Source organism: Rutidosis leptorrhynchoides, unplaced genomic scaffold (genome assembly GCF_046630445.1).
Source record: "Rutidosis leptorrhynchoides isolate AG116_Rl617_1_P2 unplaced genomic scaffold, CSIRO_AGI_Rlap_v1 contig100, whole genome shotgun sequence".
In the NCBI taxonomy this organism is placed as follows: Eukaryota; Viridiplantae; Streptophyta; class Magnoliopsida; order Asterales; family Asteraceae; genus Rutidosis; species Rutidosis leptorrhynchoides.
The window spans coordinates 32,373-49,524 of NW_027266357.1; the positions used below are offsets into that span (position 1 = coordinate 32,373).

Consider the following 17,152-nt stretch of genomic DNA (forward strand, 5'->3'; position numbering starts at 1 on the left):
TCCTTTGCAAAAAAATTACTTAGTTTCAAATTCAAACTTCATCGAAAAGTTATTTGGAAATAGAAAATAAATTGAAAGCATCCCCCTTCATCGAGAAGTAATTTTTAGTTCATACTTCAGTTAGCAGAAGGCCTCGCCAAATCTACCCTCGAGTCTAGTTCTTACATACAATACTGAATCAAGGTGCTTTTTGACAATCCATGGATATTGACCATTTTACAAAATCACCTTAAGCAACTGTTTTTTATTTTGTTGCTTTTTGGCTGTATTCTTTTGTTGACATTGCTTTTACATCCTTCCTCTAACAAATTAGCTGACTGCCAATCTGGATCAAACATGTTAATTGTGTTATAAATGAGATGTGCTCTGTCTTGCTTATATTGACATTCTTTATTTTCCCTTTCATCGTTGATACATACCTCAGGTAAACATCTTTTTTACTCTTCTTCACAAAATATTGCTTAGGTATGTAGAAACTGAATCTTATCTGCACCTTTAGTTTGTGCTACCTCCTCCGTTTCCCCCTTTCAAATGTTTCATGACAACTATATGCTTTTTTTCTATGCATTTGTGTGGACTGGAATTTCGGAAGTTATTGTTTAGCTTAGCTTATTAGTATGGTCTGTTAGGGTGCCAAGTTAGTGAATATAGTTACATCCCGGGTTTGTACAGGGATGAAAATTTAGTTTCTGATTTCATTCATTTTGTACTGTAGCGACTAGGATGAACATGATATTGTATTTTACATGAGCTATATGAAAAAATTATGATTTCAAGTTTTCTCTCGGCCAACTGATTACGAAAAATTAGTATTCATATTTCTCGGTTTCATGTTATCTGTGTTGTGTACTGCTAAATTACTGTTGGAAAACTGCATTATGCATTTGATGTTTTTTGTTTGTAACAAATCGGTTCTGCTCGAATCGACTCTAAATTTTATCCTGGTTGGCGGATTCATTGGGTTCGATTCGGTCTTGTTTGGAATTGGCTAAAAGTTACTACCTCCGTCTTAAAATAGATACAAATTTTTTTATGCAATTTATATTAAAAAAATTGCATCTATTTTGAGACGGAAGTGGTATTATATTTGTGGGCTTTTATCAAGAGCATCTTATCGTCCACATCAGAGTTAATTACGTGTACTCAACTTTCAATATAAGTGGAGATAGAGTCAGGCATAGAAGATAATACCACAATAATAATTAAATTAAAGAAATAATTGGCGTATATTGCTACTATCCTTTGAGTTGAGTCAGATTGTCCTAACCAGTTTGTTTTTTTTTTTTTTTTTTTTGAAATTAGATTGTCCAAACTAACCAGTAGTAAATAAATGTATAAAGGAGCGTAATTTCTAAAGTAAATTCCCAGATTTGTACTGTATTTTCTAATTTTGGCTTAAAAGTTGTTGGCAATTCATACGAAAAAGTTAATTTTTCAGCGAAAAATCGAATTCAAGATTAGATATTCCGGTTCAAATCAGGTTCCTAAACCGATTTAGTTTTGAACCAATTTGGAGGAATCTATATATCATAACAGAATCCGGCGCCTAATACTAACAGACTCTGGACTTGTACGTCGTCATCATCATTATATATGCTTTGAAATGCGTGTAATCCGATCCACCGGATAAACTGACAAATCAAACCAGAAAGCCTGAGATAATTGATTACTGCTACTTGTTCCTGGAATCTCTGTAAAAGTTTGTCTGAACGAAAATCATCACCAATTCATATCAAATCGTCCTATAATTAGCCAACCAAACTCCATCTTCTTTAGATTCAATCTTGGGTTGAGCAAACACAATAGAGTATTGGGTTCTAAGTTTGAAGAAATATGGCATCTTCTGCAACAAAGAGACCGGTGCAGAAACTGTTGACCGGAGTTTTCAAAGTTTGCTCTGTTTTCTGGTCGGAGAAGCTACCGTGCCGTCGCCGAAGAAGCCTCGGCTGCTGCTTCATCTCAACAACTCATGAATTGGAATCAGAATACAGTGCTCACAAGTCTCTCTCTCTCTCTCTCTATTTATGCACTGTTTTGCATCATCTTGATCATCTCCTAGCTTTTGGGTTCTGGTTAAAATTCTCTGCTTTCAACATTCAATTTGTTAAAAAAATTAGTCTTTGAGAATCTTTATTGTTGCTCACAAGATACCAACTGTATTAATCATGGCATACGCTAAAAAGGACAAGATTAATGTTAGACATCATTTAAAGTTCAGTTTTTTTTCTTATTCCAGGTAGCTCAGTTGCATTGATTAACCCAAATTATGCAACTAACAGTCAGATTTTGTTGAACTATATATGGAAAACTATAAGAAGTTTACAGCTGAATTATTATCTTTCATTTATTTGCGTTATATCTTCTGTTGAACTAATTAACTTGTCTACGTTCTCACTGATAGTTCTCAACAACTGACATGTAATTCCGGCTCAAATGCAGCTACCACCCTGTCCCGATTGTATTCTCTCGGGCAAAGGGATCGTCTGTCTGGGATCCAGAAGGGAACAAATACATAGATTTCCTGGCTGCTTATTCGGCAGTTAATCAGGTAAGTTTTTTTAAGTATCAACTGGGAAAGTTAATCAGGTAATTTAGTCATGCTGTCATGGGTACTTTAAGCTACTAGTGAATCCCATTTCTCACAAAGTTTCTATTTTTTTAGCAAGATATTATAGCCATAGAAAATCAGATAGTGGAAATTTCACTTAAAACTGGCGTGTCAATATTATGTTGTGGTATTGTAGACTGAATGAGATCAATGGCATATGAACGTCTATATGTTTAAATATTCGGGTTTCTTTGTGTAGGGACATTGTCATCCAAGGATCATGAAAGCATTGAAAGATCAGGTGGAGAGGCTGACACTCAGCTCGAGAGCCTTTTACAATGACAAATTTCCGGTATTCGCCAAGCGTCTAACAAGTATGTTTGGCTATGACATGGTGCTGCCTATGAACACTGGTGCAGAAGGAGTTGAAACAGCTCTCAAGTTATCTAGGAAATGGGGTTACGAGAAGAAAAATATCCCAAAAGATGAGGTTAGATTTCTTTTTTCATCGGAAAATTAGTTTTTTAAGTCGGTTTGAGAAGTTTAAAAGGTAGAAGCTTGGAAATCCTTGTGCAGGCTATGATTGTCTCTTGCTGTGGATGCTTCCATGGTCGTACATTGGGTGTCATCTCCATGAGTTGTGATAATGAGGCTACTCGAGTTTTGGACCCTTGTTGCCTGGCCATCTTAAAGTTGATTTTGGCGACAAAGTTGCACTCGAGAAAATTTTCAAAGGTAATTTTCTTAAGTTTTACCCTATACAAAGCTTGCTTGTTTTCTTCATTAATCTGTAATCGATTTGAATGTTGTTGTCTCATTTTATTGCAGAAAATGGAGACCGAATAGCTGGATTTCTTTTTGAACCAATCCAAGGAGAGGCTGGAGTATGTATCTTCAACTGTTTTCACTTTTCCTGGGAGCACATATTTCCATCTACATATATTTTGACACTTTATGTTCGTTTTTCTAGGTTGTTATTCCCCCAGATGGTTATTTAAAAGCCGTGAGAGATCTCTGCTCAAAATATAACATTTTAATGATTGCTGATGAAATACAAAGTGGCTTGGCTCGGTCTGGAAGGATGCTGGCTTGTGATTGGGAAGAAGTCCGTCCTGATGTAGTGGTAACAAACCAACACTTTTTCCTGTTTTATGGTTTCCAGCTGAAATTTTCAGCTTCTCGAGTTATTGTCATTTAATTATTTTGCTGTTCTTTTATAACTTTATCATAGATCCTAGGAAAAGCATTAGGAGGTGGGGTTATGCCTGTGAGTGCTGTTCTGGCCGACCGAGATGTTTATGCTTTGCTTTCGGCCTGGAGAACATGGAAGGTTAATTATGTCGAATAAATAAATATATAATCCTTCATTTATGTTCCTCAGGGAATAAATATAGCCCCCAATTTATACTAATGATTCCAATATATTAATTTGCAGCACATTTGGAGGAAATCCTCTTGCCAGTGCAGTTGCGATTGCTTCCCTAGATGTGCTCAAAGAAGAGAAACTTGCAGAAAGGTATATAATTTTTATTACCCCCATTGAGTTATCATGTAGAAGACTCAAATTATCGACTAGCTATTTAGCAGCAGCCAAATTCTTTGCCATTCTATCCTATTGAAGTTTGGGGATTAAAAACCTTACTATTTGTGATCTACAACATTTTACAGATTAGTGTTTTTAAAAATTTTCGTATGACTGTCTAGATCGGATCAGCTGGGAGAAGAGCTTCGGAAACAGTTAGTTAAGGTTCAGCAAAAGTTTCCAGAATACATAAAGGAAGTTCGAGGAAGAGGACTATTCAATGCCATAGAATTCAGCAACAAAAGAATTGTCCCCCTGTTCGGCTTACGATATTTGTCTTAAATTGAAGGAGAGAGGAGTTCTTGCTAAGCCAACTCACGATACCATCGTTCCGATTGACGCCTCCACTTTTCTATTAGGTAAACTGATCATATAATATCTCTTCTGATGTCTCTAAAATGGCAATTTTGGAACATTTTAAAATTGAAGGACCGGTATCGCATTCTTTTCTAAAATACAGAGCCTAGTTATGCTTTTAACAATTTTTTGTTCCGTGTGATCACATTGTGACTTAAATGCAATTATGTATATTTTGGATTTCAGTATGGATGAGCTCCAGGTAGCTTCAAAGGCATTGCAGGATGTTCTACAAATGGATCTACCAGAGATGCGAAAAGCCCAAACCAGAAAGGAATCCCACGGAACTGCTTCGGCAGTTTGTGATCGTTGCGGGCGAAAATCGTAATTTAAGTCTCTTGACAGAGAAGATCGTTGTATAAATTTTCGTTATGCATCGTTCCAATACTGCATTCTTATATCATATGAATAAATACCATTTAAATTCATATTACGGAGACCGTTAAAATTTATTAATTAATCAAGTTTCTTAATTTGTCGATATACGATAATTTTAAAAACGATAATTTTAAAATCATATTTTTGAAGGAACAATTGAAAAATTAGTACACTGATGTGTTCTCATGCATCCCAAACTTGATCATGAATTCAATAGCACTTCTTTAGATTCCAAAAAAAAAAATATTAGCACTTCTTTTGAGTTGAGTTGAACCACAAATTTCAAATTCAATTATTTGATCATAAGTACTGTTATCAGACAACTAAATTTGATCATGAAGTTAATTATAGAGAGCTTTGATACATTTAGAGGCCATGTATACAATGTTATGTATAGCTTTAGCTTATTGATCAAGACTCGACAGAAATAACTGTTTGGTTCCTCTTGAAAATATTTTTGAATCGTTTCGTCCTTTAAAACATAAAGTGTACTATTTCGTCTCAACGTTTACGTTGATGTTATACTCTTTGGTTCTTTTGCGCTAACGGCGTTAAAAATTGCTTTTTTGGCAACACTAACCAATCGTAACTTGACACGTGTATAATACGTGTCAACAAATTCCACGTCAGACCGAAAATCGAGCCGAATTAAACCGACCACAAAGTACCAAACCGATTTGAGAATCGAACCGAATCAATTAAATCATCGCTCTTTTCGGTTCGGTTTTCAAATCGGTTTGGTACTTTGTGGTCGGTTTAATTCGGCTCGATTTTCGGTCTGACGTGGAATTTGTCGACACTTATTATACACGTGTCGAGCTACGATTGGTTAGTGTTGCCAACAAAACAATTTTTAACGTCAGTTAACGTAAAAGGGACCAAAAAATATCACGTCGATATAAACGTTGGGATGAAAGAGACACTTTATGTTACTGAAACGATTCAGAAACAAAACAGGACCTACTTTTTCCATTAAGATTGTGAATTGAATTAGTGTTTGTCGTCGAGCCACGTGTGAAGATTCTGAACGGCCAGATTATTTTCTTCTTGAACAAGTGAAATGCATGCTTGTATTGTTATGCCAGCTTGGAAGAGATTGGCAATAATAAATATGATTATTTTCGATATAATCGATTCCCATAAATTAGTAAAAGCAGATTCAATTTACTTATTAAAGATGGGAACATTAAATTTGATTCATTTTCAAAAAAACTCGAGTACTTTGTTATCCTTTCATTAAGGAGTTTTTACTCCGTTCATATTATGTATCGGATACGTCTTATTTCGTTTTAAACGTATTTTTATTTATAGTAAGTAGTTTCTGTGGAACAATATATGATCCGTGAAAAAAATTCTTAATCCGTGAAATTTTTAGTCCACACAATCCAGTGTATTGATATAGTTAAACAAGTCGGGTTCTATCCGTTGATGATATGCTATTCTTTCTTGTCACTCTACCATTACAATAAGTTTTGGAGGTTAGATACTTTAACAGGCTTCGATCACGAGATTAACAATAAACTAAATTCATATTAAAATATATGATATTTTATAATTTTATTTAAATTTATTAATTATAATATATAATATTTCTCATATAATACATGTTTATTTAAATGAACATAAAAATATAAAATATCATCCATTATTTTAATATGATGGAATACTAAAAATTTTAAAAATAGTACTATGTAATTTCATAGAATATATCGAGATGATATTCAGTTTATGTAAAGGAGCGGTTATGTGTAATCTTTAATTGGATAAAATTTAATTAATCTATAGTTTTATACAATCGAGTTTCCTAAAGAGTGCCGGTAATTTAGGTTCCATTGCTTTAAGTTTATGTACGGATGGTACGCACTTTGTCTTATCTCCTTAATTTAACTCCACAAGACGACAACAAAGTAATTAAGGTTATCTAGATTTCCCAGTTAACGTACGATTACACTTTCCTATAGAGGAAACTTAATTAGGAGAAAGATTAAATATAACCCTTCATCCTTAAGATTCTGTGTCTTGATTTTGGAGGCTCTCAAGAATTGTTGATTTGGCTGTGAATGGGATCAGTTGGGAGATGATGTTTTTTTATAACGGATATGTTAAGTTGCCATTCCAAAATAATTTTGAATAATTTCTGAACATAAAACGAATACATTTATAAAATATTAAATTTTGTGTATATATTTATGGTAGGATGATCATGATAATTATCTCTTGCGTCTTGTTTTTGGTGAAGAATACTCTGATGTTGTGCTCGGGATTTCTTATTTTAATTTGTTATCTTGGTCGGTGATTTAGAATAAACTATTACTATATATAGTAAAATGCGTACGAATATATATCATCATTACAGGTTAAAATTATTGGCATACTTTCTAAGCTCATATCTATCACGTTACAAAGTAAACTTAGGACGTTAATTAAATTATATCTTTTGATAATTACCTCTTCAATTATACATGGATATCAGAATTGAAAATTGAGAGAAAGAGAGGCACACATCAGGGACTTCGCGAGCAATAATGAAACATATTAACTAGAGCTGGACTATTGGATTTTTTTAATTACTTTTTTAAGTACATGGATTAATGGATCTTCACGTGTCGACATGTTTATTAATGGACACCCATGCACCAAACCATTACCAATTACTACTAATTTATTCTCAAATCCTATCTACGTACGTAAACCCTTTTTTTTTATATCCATCCACGTAAATTGGAATTACCAAGTCTCATCAATCCAATATTTAAGAATAATGCTAGAAATAGTGATTTAAATTAATATAATGATTTATAATATGATGCCACATGTCATTATATTTAATATTTTAATTATTTTTATATTAAATTTAAATAAGTAAAATTGAAATTTTAAAATTTTTCATATCACATGTGATCGTCTAGTGAATTCATTATATTAAATCATTATCCTAATATTATTCAATATTAATACCAATAAACTGCTTTATTAAATGTTTGTGCTACATTAACTTGTTAGAGAGGTTTATTATCACAAGACTTAATTTTCGGGTGTGGTTATTTTTGGAGCTTCTCATTAATTAATGTATATGTATTTTTCTTTTCAAAAGGAAATTGAGGTAGTAATTAGGATTTTGAAGAAATCCTAGCTAATCTCAAATGTCATAATACTAATTAATAAATAAAACAATTTATATATTTCCAAACGTACTATAAAACAATTTTATTATTGTTATTTTATTAGTCGAGTAATTAGTTGTTCGGTTTCTGAGAATTAACCTATATTTGACTAAATTTGACTCTTGCCAGACTCATCCTATAATTTTATCTACGTACCAATGTCTTTATCATGTATGAGTATGAGTTCTCATCCCTATCCAAAGAGTAATTATTATGGATTCGATCGGTCCTTATGATGTGGAGATTACTATTTTTGTTTCAAAGTGATGTTGATGTAAGGACAAAACTTGCTTCCTTTTATTTAATTCAAAATTAAAGTTTGTAATTAAATTAATAATATACATTGTAATTTTATAAGCGTATAAATTCATATACATTGATGATAGTTTTTAATACACCATATTTTCATTTCTATGTAAACAACTAAAGTATATATTTTTGTTGAGTATACACTTTATGTTACCGACTAATTTGTGGGCCAATCCTCCTTCGAACGTTGAGGTTACGATATCCATCTTTTGGAAAAAGAAAAATTCATATGCTTTAATATGAAAGCAAGTAGATTCCTTTACTTCATGTTAGCAATTTTGTTAATTAATAATTGATAAATACCAGTAAAAATATTTATTTTATTTTCTTGAGTTATCAAAGATGAAGGATTGAATGAAAAAAACCTCTGACAGTCGAAATAGGAGATTAGTCTCACTATCGATAATGAGGATACTCAGGAAGACTAAAAAAAGATTAAAGAGTGCATCTTATACATATTAAATTGTTTTATTATCTATGTAAAAGAAGGTTTTTTTTTTTTTTATGTAAATGAAGAATCTCTTTAATTATAAAATACTCATAGAATAGAAGAATGCATACATGCATAAGTATCAAGTCTCGTAGCTACATCAAAAATATTGGGCCTATGCTCCCAAATTGACCTCTCCCTCCGTGTATGGTTGATGGGTCCTGTTGAAATTTTGATTGGAACACAAAGAATTGAGAGAAAATAACTTGTTGATGGTTTCAACTTAAGAATTACAAAGTAGCTATTGATCTATTTATACTACAAAGCCTAAAACTAATGGAAGATAATGAAGGAAATTTGTACACAAAACAATCTAATCCAACCCATACTTCTCTATGTGATTGGTATGGTTTAGAATGACTAGAGTTGTTGAATGATTGAATCAAATCATCACCATGCTTGTTGGGAAAGAAGAGGATGGCTGTTGCTTGTTGTTGAAGCAATCTAGTGGAAGAAGATGACAGTTGCTTGCCCAGCAAGCAACTGAAGCTGTGGGTGTTTGATGGGCTGCCGGAATGAGCTGCTGAAATGAAGACTGGGCTGCGATGGATCAATTGGGCCGAGTGTGAGATCGAAGCCCAACGAGAAGTAGAGAAGCTGAAGCTGACTTGAATGACTTGGGCTAGGCAGACACTGGGCCGAGCAGAAAGGAAGCATTGGGCTTGAGGCTGACTGAATGAAGAAACTGGGCCGGACAGAATGAAGTGAGCCCAACAAGTCCGGTTGGATGCAGCGACGACGTCGTCTTCTCCCTTCTTCTTCAACGTTCACCCCCAAATTTCAAATCCGACGAACCCTAATCTTGCAATTGATTTTCCTCTCTTCCATACTCCAATCATCCAAAGCCCAGAATTTCAACAGGTCCGACGAAATGCCAGATTGAAGGTGGGAAAAAACGAGTTCTTATTCAAGTACTACGAGGGAATGTGATGCAGAGCATAAGGTAAAAATAATGAAATCGGGTCAAAGAACGTACACCCATCGTATCTACGTGTTGAAATCTGTGTGTGATAGAGGAAGAAGAAGAATGTTTGTGTGATTTGGGGATTTGATATTTCGAATTTGAGAACTGTCCGTTAGAAGAAAAGAGAAGAAGAAGAAATGCCAACGAGTCGTTTTGATCAAACGAGTTGTTTTGCTTTTTGTTTCCGCGTCTTCCCTTGATGCGACGTCGTTTTGCCTTCGCGTCCGTCTTCGGCCTCGCCAACGTCTCGGTCCATTAGTCTCTCAAGCCCAGTTCGTCTAATTCCCTCTTCTCCTTGCTTCAGCAGCAAGCTTTTCTCCTTGAAAAGCAAACTTTCAATGTACAAACATCTTGATGATCTCACACCAAGCATATTTGCACTTGGCTGATACAATAAACAACTAAATTAGCTTTCCTCTATTGTAATCAAGTAGATATGTAAAGAATATTTGTTTTTCCTTAAAATCTTACTTAGCTTTTGTTTAGAATATATATCCTTGTTCTATAAAAGGATTACAATTGTAGTTGTTTACTAATTTAATAGAGTTAATAACAAAAAACTGAATTCATCTCTGTTACATCATCAATATTACGTGCTGACACAACACACTTATCACGATCACCCTACATTCAAACAAATAAAAATCGACTCGTTCCACTTATCGTCATGTAGAAGCGCTCTCACCATTTATTAGATACACGCATTTGACCATCATTATTAGGATAATTACTTTCAATGTATGACAATTATATTATGACTTTTTAAGAAAATAATCAATTGTTATTTCAACTCCTTTTAATTAATTAACTAATCAACGACATTTTCTCAAAAAAAGGGGAAAAAATATATTATTCTCCACTTTCTTCAAAGTCAATGTATATAACTCCAATTCTGTTTCACAAAAAAAAATAAAATGTATAACTCCAATTCAATTTTGAAATCCCACTTCTATTTTCCATTTTCAACACCTATTACATAATTCAATTACCAAAAAAAAAAATTGCGTACTTCTTTTGAGCTTCCGTTGATATTTTATTTCCAACTCAATCACAATAAATCAATACTATTTTTTATCCTAAAAAAATATATATATACTCTTTCTATCCAAATATTAATTTAGAGAATTTTATATAAAAAAAAAAATATATCTTTTAATTTATTTTTAATATAATTATAGTTGTGTAGATTAAAAATTTTCATGAAAATATGTGAGTAAAAATGGTGAAATTGGTGAAAAAGTATACGTGAGAATATGAGAGGGAAATGATGAGAATATAATAAAAAAATATAATTAATTTATTAAAATTTATTTTTAATTTGAAATAAAAAATTATGTTTTATATTAGTATCTAATTTTGAGGGAAAGGAGTATTATTTTTGTATCCAATATTATTCTTACACGTGTAGTATATTGTGAGAAAGAAAAAAAGAGGCGCGCGCGTATATATACACGCACCACCTTATCTCTACCAATAAAAAACAACTCTGTCTCTGTAAAAAGACAAAACCATGGATCTATCTCAGTCCCACCATTAAATATCAACATCTCTCTCTCTTTGCATTTGTTGGCTTCATCTTCTCTCAGATCTAACCACAAAAACTGAAAAACCCCATCTTCATCTTCTTCAATCTCAACCTGGTTTTGATCGGTGTGGTCATTAGGAGGAGGATTCAGATTAAAACAGCTACTTTTGCAGCTTGTAAGGATAAAAAAAACCATTTTTGTTGCTTCAAAGGATATAAAAAAGCCATTTTTGAAGCTTAGTTGTTCTTTTACTTGAGCTTATATAGTCATGTCATCATACGGGAGTTCAGATCCAACCTCTAGAATCCACCCGGAGCCATTCTCTGACGAAGTTCATCAAACTTCCTTATGTTTAATCGACTATTTCGATCGATTGCCTGATTCCCTTCTGTCGGTTATCTTCAACAAGGTCGGCGACGTCAAGGCTCTCGGCCGGTTATGTGTCGTCTCTCGCAGATTCCACGATTTAGTTCCTCAAGTAGAAAACGTCGTCGTTCGGGTCGATTGCGTTATCTCCGACGACGATACGTTACCATCTTCATCTTCTTCCGACAAGACCCGAATCACCGTTTCGAACTTCCTGAGATTCATGTTTGGCAACATCGTCAAGCCCTTACAAGCTCTCGGGCAGCTTTTGATTCCAAAGAGAACGAATTTTACTGTAGCTTCTGGGTTTCTAGGCGGTTCTTCGTCGTCGTCCTCGCTTTCCGTTGGAAGCGAGGATGACGACGGCGGCGAATTAGATCAGGGAGGTGTGACCCATCATTCTCCGACTCAAGTTTTGAAGAATTTCAACGAGATTAAGCTCTTGAGAATCGAATTACCCAGTGGAGAGCTGACTACTGACGATGGGGTTTTGTTGAAATGGAGAGCTTCTTTTGGTTCAACGCTCGATCATTGCGTGATTCTCGGAGCAGCGTCGGTGATCAATAAAAACGATACCAACACCGCGATTGACGGTGGTAATGGCGGCGACGATAACGGGATCATACCGGATTCTTTCTATACCAATGGTGGTTTGAAATTGAGAGTTGTATGGACTATAAGTTCGTTAATTGCTGCTTCTGCAAGGCATTATTTGCTTCAACCGATAATCGCAGAGCACAAAACGCTCGATAACTTGGTTTTGACCGATTCGGATGGTCAAGGAGTGTTGTGTATGAATAGGGATCAATTAGAGGAGTTGAGAGTGAAGCCATTGTCTCCTAGTTCAGCTTCTAAGAGGACGTTGGTTCCTGCATTGAGCATGAGGCTTTGGTATGCCCCACACTTGGAGTTGCCTGATGGAATTGTGTTGAAAGGAGCTACTTTGGTGTCGATTCGGCCGAGTGAGCAGTCTTCTGGTAAGAAAGATGATGCGTCGTGGGTCTCGAGTGCATTTGAGGAGTCTTATGGGATTGCTGCAAAGATGCTGATGAAGAGGAGGACTTATTGTTTGGAAATGAACGCTTTCTGATGCGACTTTTTGGGATCTGAGGTAATTTCTAATGGATGAATTGGCAGTTTGCATAAATCTTATGATCCTAGGAGATTGTTAAGATTGAGAGACTGTTAGTATCTGGTATGAGTTTTGTTAAACATTTGCTAGCGACGAATTCTGATTTACCGTTTTGATAATAGGACTGTGAGATATTTGCACTAATTATATTGAAAGTCATGTTGGATCACTTTTGAATCATTAATCTAGCTAGACATTCTGTATATTGGTTTTGGTGTCTACCAAAATACAGAATGCCAAGAAAGTGGCATTGCTACAATGTTTTAACCTTGAAACTGTTAGCTTGAGCGTCTTTGTTTACTCTGTTTGTGTTGCATTAGGCTTCTAGGAATGCAAAATGGTCGGTGTAAAAGATCGGCAAGCTTTGGAAAGTGGAAAGTCGGCAGGTGAACAATTTTGCCAAGTGAAGCAAACAACAATCTGTGGAGTACTACAACCATTGAAGCATTTTAAAATGGTATTGTCAGTTTGAAATATTTGCCTCTCCACTTCAACGGGTGGCAAGAAATGAATCTGCTGGTAATTTTTAATTCAGGCATATGCTTGTTAAGTAAGAAGAGCACACGCATGCTACCAACTAGCTAGATGTTACTGTTGTTGTAATAGATTGGAGCTTGTTCTTGGAATTCCATCATTTATCCATTCCTTGTGAATATATATAATAGTTATGGATAATGTTATGCTTACGTTATATACTACTTTTGAAAGTTTGCTAGGTGAGGTAAGGTAGTTAAGCTTTGAAACATTAGGCTTGTGTTTGTATTTTTAGATAAGATTGGGACATGAAGAATAAAGGTTGGATTACATGTATTTGGCTAAAGAAGCGTTCAACTATATCAGGCACTGCTTTTCTCTCTGAAAGCAATGTTTGTTTTAGGCATGTGTTTTTGTTTTTAGAAGATGTTGAACATATGATCTTTTTCTTCCCTCTCTGACTATGACAAAGGAAATGTAAGTGATAAACGATGCAGGTCGAATGTTTGTAGGGACATTCATTTGAATCACATTTTCTTTTGATTTCTCATGTTAGAATGTTTAAGAGTATTTTACTTTTTGAATGTGTATATGATAATTTACAATGGTTTGATCGAATTGGATTCTAGTTGATGGCCGTTTGGTGCTAATGATCATTGAGAATGCCATCTTATATCCTAAATTTGGGATTCACAAACTAACCATTGGCCAATAATTATAATGTATTGATATATAGTTTGATTAGCATAAATTTCAAAATAATAATAGGAAAATTGTAGTGTGGTTGGTCTTTTTTTTCAGTTTTTTATTTCTAAATTTGAGAAATAGCATGACTCGTCTTATGAGTCGAAAATACTAGCTACTTCCGTCCCTAATTCCTTCTCACTTAGGACGGAGGGAGTAATAGATTACTCGTATTAATTTCTTTGTAAAGTATTATTTCTTCCGTCTCAAAATATATAATTTTTTTTTCACTAAATATATATTCATGTGAAAGGATTCAAAAATTCAAAATATATTGTATTTTAAAACGGAGATAGAATCACTATTAGACACTCTTGATGCCTTGCCACCCAAACCGACATAGATTTGTTATCAATGCATGTCATCGTCAAAAACTTAGTCAAATGAGATCCAATTCATTGTTGAATTTCCAAGTTAAATGATTGTTTTTGTTTCATTTCATGTAATAGTTACTTTAGTCTCATCGAACTCTTAACTACAAAGTCACCTAACCTCAAGAAGTAGTTCTAGAGAAACTTTGGTAACATTAATTAGGATTCAATGAAGATACGACCAAATCCAACGCAAATGGTCCATCACTTCCCTTGGAAATTTAATTCCTCTCTATAATTATCACCCATCACATTTTGTTTTCAGACGGATCGATGTCATGTCATGCATGCTTCTACAATATTTATTTTCCTATGTAGTATTGTAGGCAAAGCCTTATGGGCATCAAATGAATAATAAATTTTGTACCAAAAAAAATAAAAATAAGATCAAATTGATTGTTATTGAATTGATTGTACTGGTACACCAACTTCATTATATATGTATATATATATACATTAAAAAAACCAACAATATACTCTTTTCGTATAATCATTTTTAGCATTTCAATATACTTTTTTTATATTTATCCATTCGAAAATTGCTATAGCATAAGAAATTAGTCTAAAAATTATCACAAGAATTACAATCAATTTTTGTGATAATTCTTAGATTAATTTTTTAGTTTTAAGCATTTTTGTTACCTCTCCATTAATTCTTGCACTTCTGTAAAATTATAAAATATGGATATATTGTGTCTCGAAATTAGTCATATCGATATGAGAGAAAATATGAAAACTGGAGGTAGTATATGTTAACATAATTCAATTTAAATTCTATTTTCTCCCAATAAACTGGCTTTGTGAATTTCTCTTAGAGTGGTTATTAGTTAATGCATGCTCCACCGAGAATAATCCACTTCATTGAAGAAAAAAAAAATTAATGAATCTAAATATACTACTTCCGTCCCAAAATAGATAAAAAAAATTTCAATATAAATTGTATATAAAAATTTGTATTTATTTTAAGACGGAAATTGTATTTGATAGTATTTTATTCTAATCGAATCTTAAAGCTTCTAGCTGTTTCGGATTAGATTATCAACTGTCCATTAGTTAGCTTTGTCTAGCTTCTTTCTGGTGCGTTATTTTTGTAGTATATATATGGAAAAGGTGAACATCAAGTAATCGTCTCGAAAATGGAATTTCGGTTGTACTAATGACAGTAATTAAGTGAAATCGGGAATGACATTACCGGTTTTAGACTTAAACCGATAATGGTTTCGTCCCAAAAATCCCATTTCCAAAACGACTACCAATGTTTACCTCCACACCAATTCTAATTAAAATTTTATTATTTATTTATCACAAGAAGAGGAGTGTCTCGTTTTCTTTTTTCATACTAAAACACAACACGTGAATAGATGAGCACTTCTCTCGTATTTGACTTTTACTCCATTTCTCAATTCTATTTTAATTACTTTTGTATTAGACAAAACTAAAATCGATCAAAAGAAAATCTTCTTTTCAAGGATTGAAATGTGTGATTATTGGCAAAGTGAGGGTGGATTTAAATTAATATAAACATCCTTATTGTTATGGAAACAAGTGAGAGTAGGGCAAACCCGCTGCGCTATGGCTCTTCTTTTTGAGGGATATGGAGAAGATGTCGTAATACACAATATTCTCTTTATAATTATAAATATATTATTTTCGTGACTCGAATTTGTGGCCTCCAGGTCACGCAAAGAAGCAATCTTAAACAAGTAAGAGTGCGATTGTGAAATTTATATATACATAAGTTATAGTGAAATTTTCCAAAAACGTTGGAACTAAAATGAATCTATACTCGGCATCTTTCTGTTTAGAAAGGGTGATTGCTGTTGGAAGAAAGTTATTTGCTGTCTGCCTACAAAAGCAAAAGTGAAAGCCAAAACAAAAGGCTAATTCAAAGAACAAAACTATCTTTCTTTTTTAAAATGCAAAACAAATCAAAGCATCGTACGATTCTGGGTTAATCACCCCCAAATTTCATCCAATAAATCAGGGACTATGTTTTATTAATTGCTTTAGTATCTAGTCATTAGGTTTTTGATTTTCCGCTCAAATTGGATATTTCAGTTTCAGGTAAAACTATCAGATCATAATGCAGCTCAATATTGCAAGAAACGAATGAATATATAAACAATTTCTTAAAACAATAATTGTACAGGAAAAGAATTACGTGGAATTGAATTGTTTTCTCCAAAACACACAACACACCACACATTTTTTTTTCCCATGCATAAAAGGGATATGCAAGCTGACTGAGTTCACAAATGGATAAAACGGAACTAACAATTTCCATAAAGCATAACAACTAGCAAGCTGATGTTGATCACTCCCACGAAACAAAATCCTTCATTCATTCCTTTACTTCCACTACAACTCTCTGTTTCCTCTTTCCTGCATAAAATTTTACAACAAAAGTAAGTTTTTCTTGCGCCGATAAGGCAAGGAAGTTAACTGGTTTATGTACTGACAACCATAATTCTTTCAATAAAAAGATATCCGGAAAACATTGCCAAATGCACCTTTTGTTTGCCTAAACTTTATACCCTAACAGAATTTGAATAATTGTTTAGTAATGCATAAATAAACCTCGACTTTGTGGAATTGAGGCCGGTTGTTGTTGTAGTGCATAAATAAATCTAATAATTTAAGTATCTTCTCAAGTTAACTGATTCATGTAGCTAAATTTCTTCAACAAACTTCAAGGGATCTTTTTTAGACTGTGCTTGCTTCATTTAATGGATATGACATGAAACACC

At 33.6% G+C, this 17,152-nt stretch overlaps 2 protein-coding genes across 2 annotated transcripts; both read left to right on the forward strand.

Moving 5' to 3' along the window:
* The first annotated feature begins 1,833 nt into the window (after nucleotides 1–1,833).
* On the forward strand, nucleotides 1,834–4,815 carry LOC139880984 (ornithine aminotransferase, mitochondrial-like). The gene is given in 16 exon segments (XM_071865532.1): nucleotides 1,834–1,890; nucleotides 1,892–1,973; nucleotides 1,976–2,000; nucleotides 2,440–2,548; nucleotides 2,808–3,038; nucleotides 3,125–3,206; nucleotides 3,209–3,283; nucleotides 3,377–3,432; nucleotides 3,519–3,671; nucleotides 3,780–3,845; nucleotides 3,847–3,878; nucleotides 3,984–4,064; nucleotides 4,253–4,388; nucleotides 4,390–4,461; nucleotides 4,463–4,481; nucleotides 4,673–4,815. Coding segments are annotated over 16 exon segments (1,419 nt in total).
* A 6,771-nt stretch (nucleotides 4,816–11,586) lies between these two features.
* On the forward strand, nucleotides 11,587–12,774 carry LOC139880995 (F-box protein At5g46170-like). Its single transcript, XM_071865542.1, has one exon. It carries the CDS (start codon nucleotides 11,587–11,589, stop codon nucleotides 12,772–12,774), a length of 1,188 nt encoding a protein of 395 aa, XP_071721643.1.
* Nucleotides 12,775–17,152: the final 4,378 nt, after the last annotated feature.

Bases quoted from the DNA above. Each gene is read 5' to 3' on its own strand.
- LOC139880995 (XM_071865542.1), top strand. From the start codon at position 11,587: ATGTCATCATACGGGAGTTCAGATCCAACCTCTAGAATCCACCCGGAG.